The sequence below is a fragment of the Rana temporaria genome, chromosome 2 (assembly GCF_905171775.1).
Source record: "Rana temporaria chromosome 2, aRanTem1.1, whole genome shotgun sequence".
Taxonomy (NCBI): domain Eukaryota; kingdom Metazoa; phylum Chordata; class Amphibia; order Anura; family Ranidae; genus Rana; species Rana temporaria.
In genome coordinates this window covers 461,313,161-461,340,054 of record NC_053490.1, presented here as the reverse complement: position 1 = coordinate 461,340,054, position 26,894 = coordinate 461,313,161, and the positions used below count along the sequence as shown (strand labels likewise).

Below are 26,894 nucleotides of genomic sequence, written 5' to 3'. Positions count from 1 at the left end.
TACCTGCAGGTGGTTGCGGGTACAGGAATAGGTACAATTTACAAGCTTGCCTGCACCCACAGTAATGTGAACCAAGATGAATGACTGTGTTAACCAATTAGGGTGTTGTAGTTTAGTACAGGGCTCGACAAAGCCTGGGCGCATATGCGACAAGAAATTGTGACCTGGTGCCTGGGGGAAGCTTAGGCCTGCAGAAGGCCACAAAGCTGCGGCCTCAATTACCGGCCGGCGCGGGCCCGCCACGATCGTGCGGCGGGGGGGAGGTGGGGGCGCACGGTGACACAGGATCCTGTGTCTCCATGCGCCCCCACCTCCCCTGTCGCACCCGCCGCTAATTGAGGCCGCGGCCTTCTGCAGGCCTAAGCTTCCTTCTGTGATCTGGCGCCATCTTGTGGTGGCCGTTGGCATTACAAGTAAAACAGCAGTTCTAATGTGTTTTTCGCTGCCATCTCCTTCCCTCTAATTGGAACACCCAAACATTTATATATATTTTTTATTCTAACACCCTAGAGAATAAATTGGCAGTCGTTGCAATACTTTCTGTCACACCGTATTTGCGCAGCAGTCTTACAAGCGCACTTTTTTTGGGAAAAAATACACTTTTAATTCAAAAATAAGACAACAGTAAAGTTATCCCAATTTTTTTTTTATTATATGAAAGATAATGTTACGCCGAGTAAATTGATACCCAACATGTCACGCTTCAGAATTGAGTCCGCTCGTCGAATGACGACAAACCTTTACCCTTTAAAATCTCCATAGGCGACGTTTATAAAATTCTACAGGTTGCATGTTTTGAGTTAGAAGAGGTCTAGAGCTAGAATTATTGCTCTCGCTCTACCAATAGGTACCATGTGCGGTTTGAATATCGTTTACGTATACGGGCGCTACTCACGTATGCTTGACGGGGCGCGTTTTCTGGCTCCTAGATTCCAAGCAAATTTGTCAAACCCTGGTTTAGTATATGTCATTATTGTTCTATTGTTTGAATTTAATTATACATTTTTTTTTTTTTTATTTTTTTTTTTTTTTTTTCACAATGCAATAATGAAATGTAAAAATGTATAATTCGCAATAAGATATATATATTTTTTTTTTACGTTATTGAAGTTTGAGTTCACTGCCCCCCCAGCTGCCGCCCCCCCACCCCCCGTGAAGTCGCTTGGCAGCATTATTAGCTGTAGGAGGCCAGCTGGCCTGTGCGTGTCATCAGGGGGTGTTCTGAGACTCCCGTTTTGATCCAGTTATCCTGTCTAGAAGAATAAGGGGATCTTGCCTGAATCTGAGAAGAGGCCGATTGTTCAGCTGTTTCCAGCTTGACACGCCGTCTAAATGATTGGAAAGGGACTGAAGATTTAAAATATATGCAAAATCGCTAGAATCTCATACAAGCTTTCACATATTCAAGAAATTTCATAAGTTATGATCGCATCTGTAAATCTGCACATTTTCTGTAGCATAATTCCCGCTATGAAAGTTTGTAGTAGTAGTAGTATTTTATTACAACTATTTATATATTGCTGTCATTGTGTGGTACTTTATTTACAGTATATTGTAGATGTCAGTCCCTGCTCTCTAAGGTCCCTACTTCACATCAATATATGCAAGGGCCAATTTAGCCATTTAACCTACCAGCATGTCTTTAGAGTGTGGGAGGAAACTGGAGTACCCAGAGGAAACCCACAATAAGGACAGGAAGAACATGCAGATAGTGTAGTTGGATTCGAACCGATGACTCTAGTGGTGCAAGACAGGTGTGCTAATCGCAAAACCATTTTGCTGCCCCTATCTTTCCTTTGGTCTCATGCATGGTCAGCCAATAAAACTCACAATGGAGACTACAAGTGGCTGTGCCAGCACTCAGTGCATGGGCATAGTCCACAGTTATCACCATCAGGAAACCCACCCTGAGAAATCATGTAATTTTATTGCTATAGAGTTCATGAAGAGAGAAAACGGCTGCAGATCTGCATTTCAGATATCCAAGACAGGCTAAAAAACAGAGTGGATTTGATTTAAATAAAGTTAAATTTAAATCGCTAGTAAAAAAGGCTTAATTTAAATTATCACTTTTAAAGAGCAACTGTCATATCTGTCCTACAGCGGCTACTCCTCTGACCTGCTGTTGACTCACCGACCGTGCCATTCTCTTTATTCGGATGGCTTGTGATGCGGCAGTGACACAACAAGGTGAGGGGCATTGCGGCAGCAGGCGAGTGGATGCCCGCTAATAGGCGCTGCCATGGTTGATCCGAAATGACAGGTGGTCTTTAAATGTAAGGACTCTTGCTGGTAGTTAGAATCTTTAATATTTGCAAACCAAATGAAGGTTTATTATTTTAGAATAATAAGCTGTCGGGTTAGTAAAACGGCTTTATCTGAAACGGTTTGAGGTTATTCGCACATAGTTGAACTACTCAAATTTTTTTATTTAATTAAAACGATAACATTGCTAGTGTATGTTATTGCAGCTTGGATTAATTAAATGAGTTTACCAAAAATATAAATATTGCAGACTATACAGCCTTATGCTACATAACTACGCTCCATTTCATGCTGAATAAACTAAAATATTAATGTATCTTAAATGGAAAACTAGCCCCCCCCCTTTTTTTTTTTCCCATCGATTTTTTTTTTCCCATCGATTTTTTTTCCAACCTGATAAACAGCATTTAAAGTGTTTTATTAAACATATTTTTACTCAGGGCTGCACCGATACTAGTATCGTTATCGGTGCCGATACCAAATATTTGCACGGGTACTTGTGAAAATGCTCCGATGCTTCACTCAATACCTGGGCAGTTGGGGGTGATCCGTGTGGGGAAAAGTTACAAGCTATGATCTCCCTGTATAGATTTCAATAAAGCAGCTGACAGCCGCTTTGACACCCCCCATGGCTTTCAGTTGCTTTATTGAAATCTACACAGGGAGATCGGTGCTTGTAACCCCTCACCAGTCATCCCCGACTGTCACACGTGTCCCCCTCTGTGTCCTCCGTGCTCCTCCATTCCCCCCCCCCCCTATCACGGATGTTTCAGGATGGAGAGCGGCGGAAGGAGCTGGTAAATCTGTCATTTACCAGCTCCTTCCTTTTTCTCAATGCACAGTATCAGCTATCCATTCAGACTTGTCCATTCATAACTGAGCATCCTAAACTGTGTTTACGAAGCTTCAGCTCATAAATGGGGAGGCCCTGTCTCCTGTTCATTCATCCTCGGTGCAGCTGAGGCTGCCGAGAAAGGGACTTATGGAATCTGTGTCCTCAATCTCTTTCTCTGTCTCAAAGGGAAGATGTCAGGGGTCTGTTTACACCCCATATCTCTCACCAAAGCCCCACACCTAACAGGACTGATTTTAGGGCTGCAACTAACGATTATTTTCATAATCGATTAGTTGGCCGATTAAAAAGCCTTAAAAAAAAATAAAAATTCGGGCCAATTTGTTGTTGGGCAGATTACAAAACTCAAATTGCCGCAAAAACACATTACATGCTTTTCTGCAGCTTCTCCATTGAAGTGTATTGAACCAAAAAAAACAAAATGGCACCGTTTTGCGTTAAGTCCTTGCCCTTTCCAAATACGCAGCAGCTGAAAAGAAATCATGGATGTGAACGTGTCCCATAGGAAAACATGTAAATGAACTGTAGTATGTTTCTGCAAAAAGCACCAAAAAACAGAGGTGTGAACCCAGCCTGAGATGTTTAGTAACATAATGAGGTTAAAAAAACAAAAAAGTACAAAAAGACCAAATAATCGCTACTGTAAGGGGTTCATTTTTTTTTACTGTGGGACAGTGAAAGTAATATTTACAGTAGCGATTTGCTTTTTTGTACTATAAAGGGCTAATTTTAGCTTTTTTAACCCCATTATGTTACTGGCCGATTAATCGATTATGAAAATTGTAATCGATTAATTTCATAATCGATTAGTTGTCGATTAATCGATTAGTAGTTTCGGCCCTAGCTGATTTAAAACAAAACACTGACCACCCCCCCCCCCCCAAAAAAAAAGCAAGCATTGTATAAAAATAAACTGCTGACATATTCCACTGTCACATGACCAAAAAAAAAAGTATCGGCGAGTACTTGGGAAAAAAAGTATTGATACTTGTACTCTGTCTTAGGCCTCGTACACACGACCGAACATGTCCGCTGTGTACGGCCTAGCGGACATGTTTCCTGGCCTAGCGGACAGGTTTCCAGCGGACAATAGTTTCTTAGCATGCTAAGAAACTTGTCCGCTGGAAAGCTGTCCGTCGGACATGTCCGATGGTTAGTACGACTCATCGGACATGTCCGCTGGTTATGATGTATAACCAGCGGCCCGAAATCCCGCGCATGCGTCGAATTGTTTTGACGCATGCGTGGAAGCATTGAACTTCCGTGTTAGAGAACGTCGGTGTCTTCTACGCCACCGCGTTCTCTGTCCGCGGGGATTTTGGTCTGATGGTGTGTACACACATCAGACCAAAACCTCCCAGCAGACATGTCCGATGAAAACGATCCGTGGACCGTTTTCATCGGACATGTTCTGTCGTGTGTACAAGGCCTTAAAGTGGTATGGGTTTCCATGTACTTTCAGTAGCTTGTTTTTACCAGTGTAAGAATTATTTTGCAAATCACATATTTATACAGCCATGTAGCTGCACACAGTTAAAGCTAAATGTTGGAATTGCTACTTTACTAACGTCATTTTGTTGTAGTTGTAAGGGCACAAACGTGTCTTTTTGGTATGTAAAATTTGGGCACAATTCTTCCTGTAGCTGGGGTAAAGTCCAGTGTACATGAAAAATAAACACAGCGTTCATTTGTTGGGAAAATGAGCACCACCTCTTTCTGTGGTGAAAGGAAATAACCTGGCGCGTTGATCCAATGGCTTTAGTATACAAATCAGCATTTCTGATTCCAAGAGTTGTATGAGCTGTGCATGTTAGTTTATTCAGCTAGGAGGGAAGCAATGCAGCCTGCAATGAGTGCAGGTTTCCTTTTTATAAAGTGATTGTAAAAAAAAATGTTTCTTTAAAAAAACGTGTCGTACTGCAATGATTTTGCACAGAGCAGCCCAGATCCTCCTCTTCTGGGATCTTCTGTCAGCGCATCTAGCTCCACCCCCTGCCAGGTGCCCGCCAAGCCTCTTGCTCTGTGACATCGGCTGACAGCTAAGCGGAGTCTAGGTCCAAGGAAGGCAAAAGTAAGTGCACTCCTGTGACCCAAAAAAGAAGTATGGCCAAAAAAAAAAGCTTTGCCTGTACTTTTAATTATTTAGTTTACATAGTATTGATTTCATTTGACTGTTCAGGTCTGTTTTAATGAAAAAAGTAAGTAATGTGCAGTATTTTTTTTTTTTTTTTTAATTATAAATGTTTCTCTTCCGTTCATGGACGGACACAGCATCCTTTGACAGTAGGGTTATGCACCTTCCTTCCAGGAAGGTGCATAACCCTACTGTCAAAGGATGCTGTGTCCGTCCATGAACTCAGAGAAATGGATTTTACGGTTAGTACAAAAATCCTATCCCCCCCCCCCCCCACACAAAATTGTCTTGAGATGACTGTTAAAACCTTAAAAAGATGAATTTCAGGTATTGCATCATTACTTTGCTCCAGCTGTAAATATTCCTGTTTGATAACTGGCCATTCAGTGTGGCCCAGTGGGGAATCGGTGTAGTAGCCACCACTAGCAAGTGATCCTTAATGTTTTAAGATCCCCTGCCCCATCAGAGGATGTCTTGCATTTTTCTCACTGAATAAATGCTATTATGCCAATGGACAAAGTTGAGATTGTGACGTCATCGCCCCATCTCTCCACCTCATTTTTTTTTGTTTATTTTTATTTTTATTTTCAGTTTGTCACAGTCTTTGAAATAACATCTTTAACATTTCAGAGACTTTTTGATTTTCATATTCGCTGTCCTTGACTTAGATTACTACATGGCATACTGGCCTTGAGATTGATTATAGGAACGATTAATTAGCATGATGGGGGCCTTCCCTTCTTGGCTATTAAATTAAGCAATAGGGGGTGTTGCATTGGAAAGACATGTTCTGCCTGTTGAGGCCATTCATTCTGCTTTAGTGCTCATCAGATCCTTCTACGAATGAGCTTGCTGGATGTGATTCCAGCCATGTTACATAACAGGGATTTATTTAAAGAACTCTTTATTGTCGTGGGACAACGCAGCTGTAGAATTTTGAACAAATCCAGATAAGGTTAACGTTAGGATTCTTATTTTCTGTTTTTGGAACCTGTCAGCAGAGTAGTAAACCCCCCCCCCCCCCCCCTCAAACAAATTAAACAAACCAGGTCTAAGAGTTGGAGATTGTGAAGGGATCTGTGATTGAGGCAAATGGCATTCTATATGTGAGAAGACAGCAGGTTCAACCTGTTAGGGCCCTTTCACACGGGGCGGTACAGTAATGATCCACCTCCGCTTGCTCAACGGGGATCCCTCCCTTGATCCCTGCTAAGCCGGCAGATGACAGGGCGGTCCCCGGTGCAAGGACCGCCCTGTCTTTTCTCCGCTCTCCCCTATGGGGGGATCGGATGAACACTGACCGGCTGTCTGTGTTCATCCGATCCGCAGACAGAAGGAAAAATAGGGGTTTCCTCCGTCTGTAGAATCGGAGGAATGCGGAACCGGGTGAGATCGGGTGATAGCGGATGTTTATCCGCTGACACCTGTGATCTCATAGGGACCAATGTATGTCCCTTTTTCATCTGTACACAGATGGATGAAAAAGCAGACATACGGTCCGCCCGTGTGAAAGGGCCCTTAAGGGTATAGAGACTAAAGCTGCATGGATCAAAATTCAGCAAGAACCAGACAAATTTTGTTCCATCTATGGCCTTTCCCGCTAGAGAGAAGTCACACGAACTACAGGGAGTCTCGAGTTACGAACATCCCACTTGCGAACCACTCCCTTACTTACGAACGGGAGGTTGCATGGCCACTTTTCGGCGGGCATATTCGACGGGTCCTTTTTTACATGGTGGGCACATTCGACCGAACACCGGAAAACGACGATCTTCCGCTCTGTGCAAGCTGTTTTGACTTACGAACACATTTGACTTAAAGGGGTTGTAAAGGTAAACTTTTGTTCACCTGAATGCATTCTATGCATGAAGATGAAAAAACTTCCGACTATACCGCCCCCCGTTATACTTACCTGACCCCTCGAAAGTCACGCGCTCGACCCCGACATCCTCTTCGCCGCTAAGCCTGGTCGTTGATTGGCTAGAGCGGATGGATTGGAAGGAGCTTGCGTGAATGTGTGGAGTTCTTGCGGGGAGGACCAAAGACGGCCGCCGAGGGACCCCAGAAGACGTGGATCGGGGCCACTCTGTGCAAAACGAGCTGCACAGTGGAGGTAAGTATAACATGTTAAAAAAATATATATATATTTAATTTTGTTTACAACCCCTACAGTCCCTAGCCTGTTCGTAACTCGGGGACTTGCCTGTATCTGCTTCTCCCAAATGGCAACGTTGGAAAATATTAGTTGGATCAATGCGGCAGTGCAGATCAGTGTATCCCGACAGTGGAGGAGTCTCTGTCAGAATACAATAGTGCAGCAGGGGGGATGCCTCCATCCACCTCGATTGGTGTGAAATCCATTCAATTTTTATTTTTTTATGATCAACTAGCTTAAAAAAAAAAATCTCTATCTATGGCCAGCTTAGGCAGCTCTGAAGGAAAAGGCAGCTGTGCAACAAAATAGTCAGGAGGGTGAAATACGTTTGCCGTCGAGTTATGCTAATAAAACCCTGCGTGGGCAGAACAATGTTACTTTGACGTTTCAGATGTATAATAGGCAAAAAATCTACAACACCTTCTGCTGAGTTGGAGTCCATGGAAAACTCTCCATTGGAAAGTATCGGGTACAATATTAAGAGCAATGCAGTGTGGGGCTGTGAAATGTTTCTGTGTTAGATATATATATATATATATATATATATATATATATATATATATATATATATATATATATATATATATATATATATATATATATATATATATATATATATATATATATATATATATATATATATATAGGGAGTGCAGAATTATTAGGCAAGTTGTATTTTTGAGGATTAATTTTATTATTGAACAACAACCATGTTCTCAATGAACCCAAAAAACTCATTAATATCAAAGCTGAATATTTTTGGAAGTAGTTTTTAGTTTTGTTTTTAGTTTTAGCTATTTTAGGGGGATATCTGTGTGTGCAGGTGACTATTACTGTGCATAATTATTAGGCAACTTGACAAAAAACAAAAATATACCCATTTCAATTATTTATTTTTACCAGTGAAACCAATATAACATCTCAACATTCACAAATATACATTTCTGACATTCAAAAACAAAACAAAAACAAATCAGTGACCAATATAGCCACCTTTCTTTGCAAGGACACTCAAAAGCCTGCCATCCATGGATTCTGTCAGTGTTTTGATCTGTTCACCATCAACATTGCGTGCAGCAGCAACCGCAGCCTCCCAGACACTGTTCAGAGAGGTTGTACTGTTTTCCCTCCTTGTAAATCTCACATTTGATGATGGACCACAGGTTCTCAATGGGGTTCAGATCAGGTGAACAAGGAGGCCATGTCATTAGTTTTTCTTCTTGTATACCCTTTCTTGCCAGCCACGCTGTGGAGTACTTGGACGCGTGTGATGGAGCATTGTCCTGCATGAAAATCATGTTTTTCTTGAAGGATGCAGACTTCTTCCTGTACCACTGCTTGAAGAAGGTGTCTTCCATAATCTGGCAGTAGGACTGGGAGTTGAGCTTGACTCCATCCTCAACACGAAAAGGCCCCACAAGCTCATCTTTGATGATACCAGCCCAAACCAGTACTCCACCTCCACCTTGCTGGCGTCTGAGTCGGACTGGAGCTCTCTGCCCTTTACCAATCCAGCCACGGGCCCATCCATCTGGCCCATCAAGACTCACTCTCATTTCATCAGTCCATAAAACCTTAGAAAAATCAGTCTTGAGATATTTCTTAAAGGGGAGGTGTACCGCGCTTAGGAGAGAATATGTGAGGGTGGAGCAATGAACTAGGGTGGTGTCAGTATTATAAATAACTCAGAGACGTAACCAATACGAAACGTGCGTAAAGCGGACACACGCACACCCACACGCACTCCCGGATTGATCAGCTGTTACCCTGTGGAGCGCGCGGCGTTCCCCAGCTGGAGACGACACTTACGATCTCACCGGCTAGTAGTGCTGTGCTGGGAGGCTTATGCTTTTGCATGCTGATTGCCTACTACTTTGTTTTTATATTTTATCCCCACCAATTGTCCTTATCCCAATACCCATTGGAAATTGGTTTTAAAAAACGTTTTATTTTATGTATGCTGTATTGCACATGCCTCATAGGCAGTGTTAATTAAACAAATAAACCTCCCATTTTTTGAACATACTGCGCCATGAGAATATTTTTTTCATTGGAGGAATCCCGGAATTAATAAAAAAGAAGCAGAGCCATCCAGGCCAGGACATCTGTGCATCCATAGGACCCAGGAAGAACGATATCGCAGCTGCTGGAGATCCATTCTACTTGCACTTTACCCCTGCAGGGGTGAGTGCCTTTGGTGAGTAGGGACCCAGGAGGGGAGCACCGGAGCACTGTGCGAATCCACCACTGCATTTTTTGTGATTTATCACCCTTCGTGGGTGCACCAGCTCACGGACACTTATCTAAACATATATTCTTTTTAAGTTATGTTTATTTTCATTAATATTAATATTTTTATTTTTATTTTTATTTTTTGACATTACGTGGACTGTATAGTGTGGCTGCTATATTTAATCATTGGACTTATGCATCTATCTACTCTTATTTTTATTTTGTTATAGCCTCACTGCATTTATTGCTAAGTTACATACTTATTGGTATTCACCACCACGCCGGTACATATATATATTTTTTGATTTCATTTATCACTGATTAATGATCACGGTTTATCTGATATATCTAAGTTTGTAATTTTGTGGCATCACTTAACTTACAGTTCACACACTGAGTGACCACCTTTGCGGCTCTTAGCCATTTTTTTGCACATTTGTTGTACAACTTTCAGAGTGTATATTATATGCCAATTAGGCCATCACATATTATCACACTCAGGTACTTGTATTCTTTTCACTTAGTTTGATCACATACAAGTCACATCCGTACCTCATTGGTACATTCAGCCTCTATTCTAGACAGCGCCACTACCCCTTCCATTTTTTTAATTTAGTTTTGAGATATTTCTTGGCCCAGTCTTGACGTTACAGCTTGTGTGTCTTGTTCAGTGGTGGTCGTCTTTCAGCCTTTCTTACCTTGGCCATGTCTCTGGGTATTGCACACCTTGTGCTTTTGGGCACTCCAGTGATGTTGCAGCTCTGAAATATGGCCAAACTGGTGGCAAGTGGCATCTTGGCAGCTGCACGCTTGACTTTTCTCAGTTCATGGGCAGTTATTTTGCTCCTTGGTTTTTCCACACGCTTCTTGCGACCCTGTTGACTATTTTGAATGAACCGCTTGATTGTTCGATGATCACGCTTCAGAAGCTTTGCAATTTTAAGAGTGCTGCATCCCTCTGCAAGATATCTCACTATTTTTGACTTTTCTGAGCCTGTCAAGTCCTTCTTTTGACCCATTTTGCCAAAGGAAAGGAAGTTGCCTAATAATTCTGCACACCTGATATAGGGTGTTGATGTCATTAGACCACACCCCTTCTCATTACAGAGATGCACATCACCTAATATGCTTAATTGGTAGTAGGCTTTCGAGCCTATACAGCTTGGAGTAAGACAACATGCATAAAGAGGATGATGTGGTCAAAATACTCATTTGTCTAATGATTCTGCACTCCCTGTGTGTATCTATCTATCTATCTATCTATCTATCTATCTATCTATCTATCTATCTATCACATCAAGAACACACAAAATTTCTGTTTGCTCTATATTGTTGCCAATTGTATTTATAAAAATAACTGGCAATTTGTTGCTATGATTAGAAGGTCTTAAAGTGGAGCTTCAGTCATTTATCCAAATTTCCATCTATTAAATCTTCTGCCCTTGTTTTAACTTTGGATGATAAAACATATATTTTTTTTCTGCCAGTAAATTCCTTATGCAGCCCACTTCCTGTTTCTTGTCTGGTAAAAAAAGCCTAGGCTTATGACATCGTACACAGCGCTCTCCCTCCTCCCCAGTAAAGCAGGGGTGAGTCATAAGAGGGCCAATGAGAGATGCAGAGCAGGAGGTGTGTGTCTGTGTAAATCCAGGAAGTGAACAGGCAGCAACTTCAGCTGCCCACAGTTAGAACTGGTTGCAGCCAGACTCGGTTGAGGGAGATTTCTACAGCATATTTGGCAAGTACAGAATCGCAGTACAGTGGAACCTTGGATCACGAGTAACGCAGTTAACAAGCATTTTGAAAGACTAGCAACTTTTTTTTTTTTTATATAATTCTGACTCGGTTTGCGAGCGTTGTCTCACAAAACGAGCAGAATTCAAGCTAATGGGGTGTGCAGTGCTGCATTTGGCCAGAAGTGTGCGGACGCCGGTGACGCTTGAAACAGTTTGGAGCCGTTTGGAAATACTTAGAAATACTTGGCATGCTTAAGAATTTTTCAAATTATTTGAGCAGACTGCAGTTCCTGTTTTAAGTATAAGTAACCGTGATTGTACAATCATCATTTATCTGAGTTTTTTTTTTTTTTAGTTAAATGGCTTCCTTTACCTTACTGCAGTCCTGGTTTCATGTCCTCATTGTTCGTTTTTGCTTTGATGTTGCTGTAATTCCTCTCTGTTCTGGACACTTCCTTGTTGTCTGTTTCCTGATCACCACAGTACTGGGAGATTTCTCTCTGTGGTGACTAATCAAGGAGGTGTGATTACTGTGTGTCGGCACCAATCCAGTTTCGTTTTACAAACCATCACTGCCCTCTATTGGCTCTCTGGCTCTGTACATCAGAGAACCTAGAAACCACAGCAAAAACGAAACTAAACTGAAGGTACATTATATGATTGTTTTATCTATTTTTAATCCATTTTTAAAAGGAACCAGTTAACTATTATGTCTCTATACCCTGTAAACAGTCATTTCAGCTAAAAAATGTTTTTCTTTTAGTGACCCTTTAAGGGCCCTTTCACACAGGGCGGATCAGTAATGACCCGCCCCGTAAACCTCCGCTTGCTCAGTGGGGATCGCTCAGTTGATCCCCGCTGAGCCGACGGATGACAGGGCGGTCCCCGCACACTGTACAGGGACTGCCCTGTCTTTTCTCCGCTCTCCCCTATGGGGGGATCAGGTGAACACGGACCGTCTGTCCGTGTTCATCTGATTCGCAGTCGGAAGGAAAAATAGGGTTTTCTTCTGTCTGCAGAATCGGATCATTGCGGAGGCGGGCGAGATCGGGTGTCGGCGAATGACATCCGCAATCTCCTAGGGACCAATGTATGTCCCTTTTTCATCCGCAAACGGATGGAAGAAAAAGCGGACAAAAGGGCCCTAAGTAGGAACGTATGTTTGTTTTTTTTGTTGTAAACTGTAAAAACAATTTTTATTGAAGGAAAAAAATCTGATTGGGAAAAGGAAAAAAAAAAAAAGCCCATAAAATAAAAGCACAACTTGGAGTAAAAATCCAACTTTTTAATGTCTTCAGTACTTGCACACAATCATATTGATTAGTGGTTCCAAATTAATAACTACTGCAGTAGGGAACAAACACAATGTTAGTCAGCATCTTTCCAAATAACTGTTCTGTTTGGTGTAATTGAAAGTCTCTTGTACACATGATTACGTAGGTATCACATTAATATTAAAATTGTGCTTTTATGGTAACCAGGGATGTTCCATTGGCAGGCCAAATTCCATGTCACTCTGGGATTGTTTTGATTGGTCAAAGGACAAGTCAGACCGGAGCAAAATCGTATCCTGTTCATTCAATTCAGATGGAAGTAGGATTGATATTGCAGGATGACAGTCGTATCATACCAGTGTGAACCCGGCCTTAATGTTGTATCACATGCTGGTCAGTCCCATCTAGAGGTAGACCGATATGGGTTTTTCTCTGGCCGATGCCGATATTTAGAAATTGGGGCGGCTGATGGCCGATTATATGATGCCGACATTTGTGGCCGATTTGAGACCAGGGGGTGAGGGGTGAAGATGGGGAGGTGCCACAGGATTGGCTCCCACAGGATTAGCTCCCACAGGGCGCCTGAACACCTAAGGCCAGCCCTGATCTCCAGTGTGGGCATCTGAAGCCACAATGTCCCTCTTCCTGTATTCCATGCATGTTGGCTACCCAGTATGCACCTGCCAACCTCGCACATGTGCAGTGTGCTGCAATTTTTATCAGCTTGGCGTGGCACATGCTGATAAAGATTTTCCATAGACGCCTATGTTAAATCTTGCTGGAGCTGTGCAATGCCAAGCTGGCCAAGAATTTACATAGACACCATGCCAAGCTGACCAAGATTTTCCAGGAGCCAATGCAAAACCGCAAATGACGTCCCCCTAGAGGAGGAAGTGAAATTTGATATAGGCATAAATCGGGTAAGTGAACAGAAAAAAATAAGAATAAATTGCCAATTCATTTTAGGATGCACATTAGTGCTGCACGGTAAGGAGTGAAAAATGTGTAGTTAGTATGAGGTGAACTCAACATTGTCATCTTTATCAGTATAAGAGCCCAGCAAATGTCATTTTTAATGTAGAGTTCAGTAAGGGCTGAGTATGTTGTATTAAATGATTGCAATGGTGGATATAGAAAGCCTATGCCATGTAGGTTGACTCTTATTTTCTGGATCTTCCTCCCAGAGGAAGCCTATTGCAGAGTTTGACAAATTTGCTTGGAATCTAGGAGCCAGCTAAAAAAGTTAGGAGCCAGAAAACGCACCCCGTCCCGACGAGCTTGCGCGCAGAAGCGAACACATACGTGAGCAGCGCCCGCATATGTAAACGGTGTTCAAACCACACATGTGAGGTATCACCGCGATTGGTAGAGCGAGAGCAATAATTCTAGCCCTAGACCTCCTCTGTAACTCAAAACATGCAACCTGTAGATTTTTTTTAAACGTCGCCTATGAAGATTTTAAAGGGTTAAAGTTTGTCGGCATTCCACGAGCGGACGCAATTTTGAAGCGTGAGATGTTGGGTATGAATTTACTCGGCGTAACATTATCTTTCATAATATAAAAAAAAATGGGGATAACTTTACTGTTGTCTTATTTTTTAATTCTATAAAAAAAAGTGTAATTTTTTCCCAAAAAAGTCCGCTTGTAAGACCACTGCGCAAATACGGCGTGACAGAAAGTATTGCAACGATCGCCATTTTTTTCTCTAGGGTGTTGGGATAAAAAATATATATAATTTTTGGGGGTTCTAATTGGAGGGAAGAAGATGGCAGTGAAAATAGTGAAAAATTTTGAAAAATTACATTAGAATTGCTGTTTAACTTGTAATGCTTAAAGGGGTGTTTCACCCTGCAGAACAACTTTTTAGCATAAAATTCGGCATAGTAGCGCGAGCTACAGTATGCCTGTCTTAATTTTTTTATCCCCGTACTCACTGTGTAATCGTACATAGAAGATTCCGACTGCCCGCGAGGAATGGGCGTTCCTTTCAAGAGGGAGGGTGATTGACGGCCGGCTCTGGCACGTCACGCTCCCCGAAGACAGCCGGAGTAGGTCTCGGCTCTTCACGGCGCCTGCGCACAGACTATGCTCAGGCGCCGTGAAGAGCCAAGCCTATTTCGGCTATTTCCGGAGAAGCGTGACACGCCAGAGCCGGCCGTCAATCACCTTCCGTCTGGATTGGAACGCCCATTCCCCGTGGGCAGTCGGAATCTTCTATGTACGATATAACAGTGAGTACGGGGATAAAAAAATTAAGACAGGCATACTGTAGCTCGCGCTACTATGCCGAATTTTATGCTAGAAGAAATTTTTTTTTTTTTTTTTTTTTTTTTTTTTTTTTATAGGGTGAACCCCCGCTTTAACTTGTAATACCAACAACCACCACCAGATGGCGCCAGCTTACATATCTGGTGGTAATAACTTGTAATACCAACGGCTCACCACCAGATGCCCCCCCCCCCTCCAAGCCAAGTCGCCAGGACCCTATTTCTAGTCGCCATGGCGACTGGCATTTGTCGAGACCTGGCCTATTGGATAATCCTCCATGTCTAATGGAAGTGGAAGAAGAGTTTAATGTGCCCTGTGCGTTCACCTCTTCTCAGTGTGTCTACCTGGTTGTTGCCATAATTGTCTTTATTTCTCCCTCTGTACAGGAGTTTCCCTTACCAGAATATCGCAATGCTCATTTGGAGGCTTCCCAGCTATTGCAGCAACAGCAGCTCAGAAGACGACCATCTTTGTTGTCTGAGTTTCACCCGGGGGCTGACAGGTATGTTTTTTCCCTTGATGGGAACACTTGGGTATTCAAGGATTACAAACATTCATAGTAATAAATGATCTCTTTTCCATCATATCAGCTGAAAAGACTGTGACCACCATAGAATATGTACTTTGCTGACTAAGATAAGTGGAGAGTTGCAGGGGAAGCTGGTTTTTGCAGCTCCACCGTTCGGACAATTGTCGCTCTGTTGAGTAGCTACATCGATGTGGTTTCAGCTGTAGCCTCACTCCTAATAAGCCTCTGCGTGTGATCGCTACCTGCTAAGGTGAACACTGTTTATCTTCAATCACGTTGCTTAAATGCAACTGGAATTCTTGTGCTGTACGAGCGCTCTGTTAAACCACATTGGAATGTTTGTTGGGTTCAACAGATTGCTTGCTAGACAAATCTGGTTTCCTTGTAAAATAAGCCGCCAGCCGCTTGGCCCAGAGCTATACAAAAATGTGCTTTTTCAAGTGTTTCGAAGTATGTAAAACAGCTTCTAGTAATGCAGCTCGCCTCTTGACCACACCATGCACAAATATTGGTTTTGAAATTATCTCACTTGATAAATTTTAAGACTTCGAGCTTATCATGAGTGTTTGAGAAATGCTCCTCTGTGAGTAGGGTTATGTTCACTTTTAGGCCTTAATTAAACTTTACGCCTTTCAGCTAGGTTAAAATATACAAAATATTCATTTATAACACAATTTGATTGGAACAGCAGGGCAGAAAATTCAGTGTCATGTCTTTTTCCGCTGTTTTTAGTGCTGATATTTTAAAATTGTGTGTTAAAGTTCACCCGAAAAAAAAAAATGTAACTGTAGATTGGGCCTAATTATGGGAAGCAGAATCGGGTGTTTTGATTAAAATCAATGCAGTACCTTTTTTGAGATAGATGTTCTCCCACCCGCTTACGGGTATGGGCTGCGGGACTGGGCGTTCCTATTTGATTGACAGCCTTCCGACGGTCGCATACAGCGCATCACGAGTTGCCGAACGTCGGTGCGGCGCTATACGGCGCCTGCGCACCGACGTTCGGCTACTTTCGGAAACTGGCGACGCGCTGTATGCGACGGTCGGAAGGCTGTCAATCAAATAGGAACGCCCAGTCCCGCAGCCCATACCCGGAAGCGGCGGGAGAACATCTATCTCAAAAAAGGTAAGTACGGCATTGATTTTAATCAAAACACCCGATTCGGCTTCCCGTAATTAGGCCCAATCTACTGTTAAAAATTAATTTTTTATGTGAACCTCCACTTTAAATCTTTTGAGGGGTGATTCTCACCAGGTGCCATGGAATGTGCTTGGCGGCTATCCTAGGCTCAGTCCCACCACAAGACCTCAAGTCCTTTGTGCCTGGTTCACAGCACCATGTTGTGATGGTGTGTACTGGAGTAAGGGACTGCAGGCAATACTTTTTTCAGCTCCATGCAGTGCGAGCCAATCCACTGCCTTTCCCCGCGCTGCCGCCAACAGAACTTGATAAAATGTCAATAGGAAATTTAAATGTAATAAAAAAAGGATTGGTGTGATGTGCTGCAAACAATTAATGCAATACAGATCAGCTCTGTAGTGACTAACCTGTATCACGCTGCAGTAGCTGGCGTGGATGGACTCTAAAACGCCTCCACCCCTTAGGCCCCTTTCACACTGGGGTGGGGTTCGGCGGCAAAGAGTCGCTATTTTTAGCGGCGCTTTACCGTAAATTTTGAATCACTATTCCGCTGCTATCGGGGTGGTTTTGCCCCCGCTAGCGTCCAAGAAAGGGAAAAAAAAAACACACTACAAAGCGCATTACAGACGCGCTTTGCCGGCGGTATAGCCGCGGTGCCCCATTGAAATGGGCAGGAACGGAGGAGGAGGTATACACACCGCTCCAAAGATGCTGCTAGTGGGACTTTTTTTATCGTCCTGCCAGCGCTCTGCTCCAGTGTGAAAGCCCTCAGGGCTTTCACACTGGAGAGACAGCAGCGGCTGTTTCAGGTCGCTTTGCAGGCGCTATTTTTAGCGTTGTAGCGCCTGAAAAGCGACCAAGTGTGAAAGGGATCTTGTGCAAAACATTGTAGTGAGGGTCACACCGTGCGGGGCATTAAAGAGCAGTTGATGGAAAACCACTGTGCGATCAGGCTGATCCTCCTTGGTAAGAAAAAATTTACAAAAAATTGCGCCAAGTGAGGGAACCTATAAGAAAGCAGCTATACACTACAATTAGACAAAATTGAGAACAAAGTAAGAGAAATAAGGTGTAGCGCTAATATGAGATATATACATATTAGCGCTACACTTTATTTCTCTTACCTTGATCCTCCTTGGTGAATAGAGGGAAGGAGCTACTGGAAAAAATGGAGATGCCTGTAAATTTTTGTCCAAGTCTACCAATATGGAATCTTCCATCTTCTACACGTTCCTATTGGCTCATCGCTATGATGGGCTTCCTCGCTGGTAAAAAGCCCACAAGGTACTCCTTTGTGTGTATGGCTAGCTTAAGTCCATTCAAGTCTGATGAACAAGTGAACCAGAACATTCACAGAACCCGTACTATAAGGGTCCTTTCCCACCGAAGATTAAACATGCTACGATTTCCTGCAGCTGGAATTAACAAATGTGATTACCATAGGTGGTAACCACTGGGCATGCGAACAGTCATGAATAGCGGCAGCTGCAGACAGCCTGTCATTGCGTTGTATGGGCTCAGTGGCTGCAGCTATTGACACGTTTCACTGTTCTGGCAGCAGGAACCCATGTAAACGGACCCTTTGCGTTCTGTGAATGGAGGTGGAAAGGTTGAATTATAGAATCTCCTCTGCCTATTCACATAATGTAGTGCAATGCATTTTGGAAGTGTAGTAATACGAATGGCAGAGGCGGCGGGCACATACATACGCATGCGGCACCACTTTGTCAATTGCAGTGGCTGCTGTTAACATTCACAGCATCGGAAGGCAGGCGCTCAGGAGAGTATCTGGTGGCTGTGAAGGGGGCACTGCAGGCATGCTTTTTAGTAGAAGCAGTTGTCTGCCCGTAATGGGGTACAACATTGCACATACCCAAATAATAAGTTTGATCCTATATACAGAAATTAATAAATACAACTCTTATGCTTCACACATGACAATCTGTCACATTGCCCATTAAGGGTAAAGTTACAGTGCCAATGCAAAACCCACCCCAACCACTTTTCATGAGCGTTCCCTATCACCTCCTTTGGTTGCTATTGAAACTTCAAAAAATAAACTATATATAGTATAATTTTTTTTTAATGCACACAAATGCAGTACGATCTCAAAACTTTTAAAATATGGCAAATAGTATTTCTCTGGTTGTAATTATATTTTGTATTTGTCCCCGACATGTCAAGGGGATTTTGTATGCAGTGTACCTCTGCAAACTAAATAAAACTTTTGTTGGATTTAAAAAAAAAAAAAATATGGCAAATAAACTGAATTATGTTACATTTTAGATTTTGGGTTAAAATATTGAAAAATTAGATTGGCGAGCAAAGATATTCTAAAATGGTCAACGCTTTAAAAACTTTTACTGTTCATCAGTTTTGAGTCTAGCTTTAAATGAAAACATTTCCCATATGTATTATGTACAGGTGGTGACAAGGTCTTATTATGGGGACATTAGGGATTCCATTGTATTCAGCCAGTGCAAACTGAGGACAGAGCTCAAACCTGCAGCTCCACTGGTTCAGAGTACTGACGCACAGGCGCTCAGAACCCAGATGTGTCACGTCTGGATTCAGTCACTACAGCATCTCTTATTTGATATGGCCTAGAGCAGGGGTAGACAACCCAGCTGTTGTGGAACTACATTTCCCATGAGTCATTGCAAGGCTGGCAGTTACAATTACTCCCAGAGGCATGATGGGACTTGTAGTTCTGCAACAGCTGGAGTGCCCCAGGTTGCTTACCCCTGGCCTAGACGTTAGTAGAGGATACCAGTGGGTACAGGGTTCAAGAGATGGTGAGCCATGAGCTACTTTTATATTGGGATGGATCAGGTGGAATTCTAGAAAGGAAAATTCAGCTGTTAACGTACATGTAAATGCTCATATGCAAACTTTTGTGTCTGTTTGCAGCATGTTGAATACTATACTGACATCCAAGCAACACTGCTGGGAGGTCCTAAAATAATAAAAAAAATATATATATTTTTTTCTCTATTTTTGCCTAGAGGGGGAAAAAACGAACACCTTTTTTATTATTTTAGGACATCTCATTTTCTATTCTTCTATTGTGCAGCAGTGGCTGAGGACACGTATTTACGTAGATTTAAAGTGGAGGTTCGGCTAGTTTTTTTTAAATCGAAGCAGTACTTACCGTTTTAGAGAGCGATCTTCTCCGCCGCTTCCGGGTATGGGCTGCGGGACTGGGCGTTCCTATTTTGATTGACAGGCTTCCGACGGTCGCATCCATCATGTCGCGATTTTCCGAAAGTAGCCGAACGTCGGTGCGCAGTATAGAGCCGCACCGACGTTCGGCTTCTTTCGGCTACTCGTGACGCGATGGATGCGACCGTCGGAAGACTGTCAATCAAAATAGGAACGCCCAGTCCCGAAGACCATACCCGGAAGCGGCGGAGAAGATCGCTCTCTAAAACGGTAAGTACAGCTGCGATTTTAAAACTAGCCGATTCCCCTAGACAAAATGAGCATCAATCTAAGGGTAAAAAATGTTTTATGGCTGAACTCCCGCTTTAAATCACTAGTAAAAAGGCTTGAGTTAAATCAACTTGATTTTAAATCGTTATTAGGTTTCCAACTGTCACCTGTCCCGCAGCAGCTCCTCCTCTGACCCACTGTTGACTCACCAACAGTCTCATTCACTTTAATGGGACAGCTGGTGATGCAGCAATGACACAAGAAGGTGAGGGACATGGCGGCAGCAGGTGAGTGGATGCCCGCTAACGGGCTCTGCCATGATGAATCTGAAATGACAGGTTCTCTTTAAATGCAAGGACTTATTCTTGCTGGTAGTTACAATCTTTAACCACTTCAATACAGGGCATTTTCACCCCCTTCCTGCCCAGACCAATTTTTAGTTTTCAGCGATGTCGTCCTTTGAATATCAATTGCGCGGTCGTGCGACGTGGCTCCCAAACAAAATTGACGCCCTTCCCCCCCCCCCCCCCCCCCACAAATGGAGCTTTATTTTGGTGGTATTTGATCACCTCTGTGGTTTTTATTTTTTGCGCTCTAAACAAAAGAAGAGTGACAATTTTCAAAAAAAACCACTATCTTTTACTTTTTTTGATTTAATAAATATAATTAAAAAAAAAAGTTTTTTCCTCAGTTTAGACCGATACGTATTCTTCTACATATTTTTGGCAAAAAAATCGCAATAAGCGTATTTGATCGGTTTGCGCAAAAGTTCTAGCATCTACAAAATGGGGAATAGAATTGTGGCCTTTTTTATTTTTTTTTATTTTTTTACTTGTAATGGCGGCGATCTGCGATTTTTATTTTGACCGTGACATTGCGGCGGACATATCGGACACTTTTGACCCCCTTTTTGGGGCCATTCACATTTATACAGCGGTTAGTGCTATAAAACTGCGCTGATTACTGTGTAAATGTGACTGACAGGGAAGGGGCCTAACACTAGGGGGTGAGGAAGGGGTTAATCTGTTCCCTAAAGTGTGTTCTAACTGTATGGGGAGGGGGACTCACAAGGGGAGGAGACCGTTGTGTGTTCATCTGTATTGGGAACACACATCGGTCTCCTCACCTCTGACAGGATATGGATCTGTGTTGCGCACACACAGATCCATGGTCCTGCCGTGATTGTGGACAATCGCGGCTGCCCGGCGCACATCGTGACCGCCGGGCACGTGCACCGGGTCCCGAGCAATGCGGCGGCGGGGTGGGTGCACGCCCCCTAGCCGCCTGGGAATGCAAGGACGTCATATGACGTCCACTCTGAGGGAGGGTTCCCGCCTACGTCATTTTACAATGACTCGGTAGGGAATGTGTTAATATTTGCAAACTAAATGGGATAACCTTCATTTTGAATAATAAGCTGTCAGTAAAACAGTGATGTTAAAAAAAAAAAAAAACGATTCAATCATACAGTTAGTAGTGTACATAGATTTGCAAAACAATGGGATAAAAGGAACATTCCTGAACTTTGTATTATCTCAGGGTTACTGTGAAATTGTGTTAATGCATCAATGCATTGCATGTTATCTCAGCTTGCAGAGCTTGGATTCATTGGATGAGTTTACAAAAAATGTAAATATTGCAGAATATACAGCCTCATGCTACATAACTAAGCTACATTTCATGCTGAATAAACTAAGTTAGTAGGGCATCTTAAATAGAAATCTTTTAGATAGATTTTTAAATGATTGAATTATATCCACCCTGATTTCAACCTTCTCCTGCCAATTACCTGCTTGTTGAAACAAAACTATTTTGCTTGGACATGCATTTTAATGTTTAATGTGAACTTGTTTTAACCATTTAATTGCATTGTTAGCTTTGTCTGAAAGACAAAAATCTTTATTGTACGGCTTTGTCTTTTTCTGTGCTGATTTTGCAGGCCTCAGGACAGGAGAACAGGGTATGAGCAGCAGTACCATTCTGTGGCACAGAGTGAGCATGAAGCCCTGGAATCCAAAAGACCTCGGCTAGAACAGGTAGATTCACACTACCGGGTTTCTGCGGCTTCTGTCGTGCCTCTTGTACCAACCATCCCAGAGGGGCTGCGACAGCAAGCGGATGTCAAGAAGGTATGAAGACCGTTGTGGAAGGCATTAGTAACCTGCATTCCTGGAAAGTGAATGACTATAAAGTAGGGCTCCCAAGTGCCACTGCATTAAACAAAATACTTGTGGAATGCCCATAGATTATTTTCCACTCTTTGCTTAACGGGTTTATGAAAAACTCTCTGCTTTAAACCTCCGATGATACCTTTAGTATATTAAACGCCCACTAAAGCTGATCATTATTCAAAAAAAAATTATACATTTTTTTTTTTTTTTGTTCCGGCCAGAATAAAGAATAAATTCAGCGATTCCTCCAGCCACACTGTATAGCATGGATGGAGAAATCTCCTGCTGTGGCTTTTGTAATCTGACGGCTCAAACAGCGGCTGTACCCGACTGGATGCAGGCGCTGTTCAGTTGACAATTTTCCCATCCATTTTTATAATTTAAAGGAGGGCGGGTGGATGGCGAGAAGGGTAGTTGCAGAGCAAATTTCAGTTGGTTCCTAGCGTATGGCCAGTTTAAAGTGGTAGCAAAAAGAAAAAGGGCCCACGGGCAGTTGAAGTCATGTACTAGCATATTATGACAGACTTGCCTGAAAACGAAGTCCTCCAGCGGCGTGCTGTTACCGCTGTAGTCGCTTCTCTCCTCACCCGGTCTTCTTTCCAGGTACGCAGGCTTAGGCGGTATTAATGGCCGAGCCGCAATGACATCACTCTTGCATGCGCGCGGGAGTCACTGTTTGCAGCACAGGGCTCTGAAGGAACGGCACAGGTATGCCATTCGTTCAGAGCGCATGCGCCGGTGACGTCACCGGCTGCTTCTAAAGAAAAAATATCTCCTAGACGGTGCACGTTTAACAGAAATTTACTGTACCAATAGGTAAGCCTTACTATAGGCATAAATCAACCAAGGGAGTTTACTCCCACTTTAACTATAAAATAACGTCAGCACTTTGTCTTTGTTTTTTACAATGTATTACCTGATGGTATTTTCATTTTGAATATTTTTTTACTGCCACAGCTCTAGTTTAAAGGGATGGTTTCAAATGATGAGTGAATCTTGTCATTTGATTTATAGGACCCTAAAACAAGGTTCCACTTTTAAAAGTAAGATCTCCACTCTTTAATGAAGACATTTTGATTGGCATACAGTCAGGGCCGATCCTAGGGTCACAGGCGCCTGGGTGCAGAAATATTTCTGGCGCCCCCACATGGGCGTGGTCATCTTACTAACTCCTCCCCGTTACAAATGTTTCTATGGCAACGACTCAGACACAGAGATGCTTCCCTAAGAAGTCTTCATTATCCTGGGATCCTCCAATGATCTCTTAACAATAAACAAATTACAGGAAGAGAGTACACTAATGGGACCTGGGGGGGTCTCTCTGATGGAAACAGAGAGGGCTTCTTTTAGGAGGTCTGGTAGAAAGAGCCCCCAGACATACTACATACATGGTACAGGAGACGGTCAGAGACTGCAGACATGGTACAAGAGATGGTCAGAGACTGCAGACATGGTACAAGAGATGGTCAGATGGTTATTGGCTTGCAATAACAACGCTTTGGCACAGGTCAAGGGGAGGAGGAGGGAGGGAAGTCCCAGTCAGAGTGACCCCTTTACAGCAGGTGCCCCAGTCAGAGTGACCCCTTTACAGCAGGTGCCCCAGTCAGAGCGACCCCTTTACAGCAGGTGCCCCAGTCAGAGCGACCCCTTTACAGCAGGTGCCCCAGTCAGAGCGACCCCTTTACAGCAGGTGCCCCAGTCAGAGCGACCCCTTTACAGCAGGTGCCCCAGTCAGAGCGACCCCTTTACAGCAGGTGCCCCAGTCAGAGCGACCCCTTTACAGCAGGTGCCCCAGTCAGAGCGACCCCTTTACATCAGGTGCCCCAGTCAGAGCGACCCCTTTACATCAGGTGCCCCAGTCAGAGCGACCCCTTTACATCAGGTGCCCCAGTCAGAGCGACCCCTTTACAGCAGGTGCCCCAGTCAGAGCGACCCCTTTACAGCAGGTGCCCTGATCACTCCTGATCAGCACTGCCCTCAGTACCCACTAAGCCCGCCTTTGTACCCGGCCCTGACATGCAGCCTATCAGTGCCCATATGCCCCTGCCAGCTCTGTCCATGAACTCCCTCATCTCTAACCACCAGCCATGTGCTCCGATGGCTCTGTCACTCCTGTTCTCTGCATTGCCGCAGCTATGAGACTCTTATAGCTGTGGTAAGGCAGAGTGCAGGGGAAACAATGAGCCATCAGAGAACATTGCAGAGGGGAGGCAGAGAGCCGCTGTAAGAGCTCACCTTCCTTCAGATTGAGCCACTTGTTCCTGCCCGGTCAGCGCTGCCATATAAGACCACCTTCTTTTTCGGCTCCTGTTCCCGCTCTCTGCACTGTTGGGGGCGGCGCCAGGAGCCGCCGCCGCCCGCTTACATTTTTGTACTGAAGTCAGCTGACTTCAGTGACGTGACGGCCTCCGCTGTGGCTTCTGGGAATTGTAGTCCGCGACTTCCTCGGAGTGAAGCGGCTCGCTCGGGATTGAGCCACAAGAAAAAAATGTAAGCGGGCGGCGGTGGCTCCTGGCGCCGCCCCTAACAGTGCTACTGTGCTCATGTTTTGGCTCGCAATAACGCTTTGGCACAGGTCAAGGAGAGGAGGAGGGTGGGAAGCACTCTGACACTTTGGCGCCCCCCCCCCCCCCCCTGGGTGCCCGGGTGCTGGGCAGAGGATCGGCCCTGCATACAGTAGTGGATGTTCATGCCAGCTTTGCTTATTGGGCATAATTAAAATGCAATTTTTTTTTCTTTTTATTGTAGGCTTTAAGTAGTAATCCTAAATATTTTGTATTTTTAAGGAACAGGGCTTGTCTAATAAACATGAGGCCCCTTCACCCCCCCTATCGGGGCAGCCAGGCGACGACCAGGATGCATCCCCCTCCAAACTCTCTAAGGAAGAATTGATACAGAGTATGGATCGGGTGGACCGGGAGATTGCAAAAGTTGAACAACAAATCTTGAAATTAAAGAAAAAACAGGTAAGACATTGCTGAATACTGTTTTAATGTAGAAAAAAAGCGGGCATCCCCGTATTTGGCAACCTGTTGCTTCTGTAAAGTTTATTTAAGTTGACCTCATTCTCAAAACTGCCTTCAGTAACCTTTTATCTGTGTTTCCCCTAATCTGGTTGCTGTCCGATGTCAGGTAGTCTCCTGCCACAGCCTCACATGGCTTAGGAGAGGCCCGAGCAGGCAGATATTGCCAGAGGAACCTCGGGCACATATTGGCCCATCCTTGTTACTGCCACGATTCTGGTCCATTAGTGAAGGCATCGCGTATCGGTATGTTCTTGCTGCACTCTAATACATGGAAGTGTAAAGCTTTATGTCTGCTTACTTTTCCACCAATCCTGTGATTAATTTAGAAATGAGGGATCAGCTGAAGAGAAAGTCGAATCTGATGTTGCAAGATATCACTTTCCCTCATAAATAACTCTTATGCCGCGTACACACTACCGTTTTTCATGACGTGAACATTTTTTTTTTTTTTTAATGTCATCAAAAACGATTGTGTGTGGGCTCCAGAGCATTTTTCATGATGTGAAAAATGGCCATTAAAAATTCAGGACATGATCTATTTTTTCGCGTCGTTTTTCACGTCGTGAAAAACGGTTGTGTGTAGGCTTTAACGGCGTGAAAAAAACATGCATTCTCAGAAGCAAGTTATGAGACACTCGTTCTGGTAAAACTTGCGTTTGTAATGGACATAACACATTCGTCACGCTGTAACAAACTGAAAAGCACAAAGACTAAAAAGCGGACGCATTCCTAATGCCAACTATCTGTGTACATGTGAGTACATTTGTTTTGCCAAGGTCTGACAATCTAAAAACAGGATTCAGCTTATCGGAGTGAATTTAAGGTTTGTTAGATACCAAGTATTTATCTTCCTCCCCCTAGGACAGTGGTTCTCAACCTGGGGGTCGAATGGGGATTTGCCAGGGGTCACCGAAACCTGGGCTGTTCCTGAAGCCTGCACCGCTCTCCCAGCCTTTTTGCGATCACCCAGCAGGGCTGTCCCTGGAACCTGTGGCTGCCCAGCAGGGCTGTCCCTGGAACCTGTGGCTGCCCAGCAGGGCTGTCCTTGGAACCTGTGGCTGCCCAGCAGGGCTGTTCCTGGGGCCCGCAGCCGCCCACTCAGTTTCTTCACAGCCACCCATTCAGTTCACAGCATTGGCTGTGGAACAGAAACTAGATGTCAGCTGACTGGTGAGGAATGTGAAATGGGAGGAGCTGGAGACCCTATCTCCTGATTTTGGCATAGGTGTCACTGCTATGAGGTACCACAAAGCCGGAGACACAGTAAGTAACACAACCTGTGATTATAGTTGCCATTAAAAGTCCCCACTACAGTTCTCAGATCAGCAGATGACCTTAATCAAGAGCACCTAAGTCAGCTGATCAGAACTTCCCGCCAGCACTGCCACTCATCCCGTTGCCTTGCCTTGGGTGCGGACAACCCACGCTACGAAAATAATTTTACTGTTGGGGGTCCCCACAACTTTGTTAGGGGTCACGGCACTAGAAAGGTTGAGAACCACTGGCCTAGGAGATCTAATGTGTCTTGGCCATATGGAGCATTGTAGTATAAGCATGTTTGGTGTCTGGGTGGTATCTTCTGTTAGTGTAGCCACTTTTTGGGAAGCTAACTTCATTACCAAAGGATAATATGAAAATGAATGAAACTTTACTTTGTTGTTTTCAGTTATAGGTCAA

General features: G+C 43.7%; 1 protein-coding gene across 16 annotated transcripts in view; it reads left to right on the top strand.

The window, feature by feature from the left end:
* The window catches only part of NCOR1 (nuclear receptor corepressor 1), a 195,733-nt gene that overhangs the window by 35,866 nt on the left and 132,973 nt on the right, over positions 1 to 26,894 (top strand). For 9 of the 16 annotated variants that reach the window (XM_040338609.1, XM_040338605.1, XM_040338614.1 and 6 more), the window contains exons 3-5: positions 15,305 to 15,420; positions 21,951 to 22,149; positions 24,978 to 25,157. In XM_040338609.1, coding sequence (XP_040194543.1) covers positions 15,305 to 15,420; positions 21,951 to 22,149; positions 24,978 to 25,157 — 495 coding nt within the window. The remainder of the gene's footprint in view (positions 1 to 15,304; positions 15,421 to 21,950; positions 22,150 to 24,977; positions 25,158 to 26,894) is intronic. The other 7 variants (XM_040338607.1, XM_040338612.1, XM_040338606.1 and 4 more) reach the window with 2 other exon arrangements.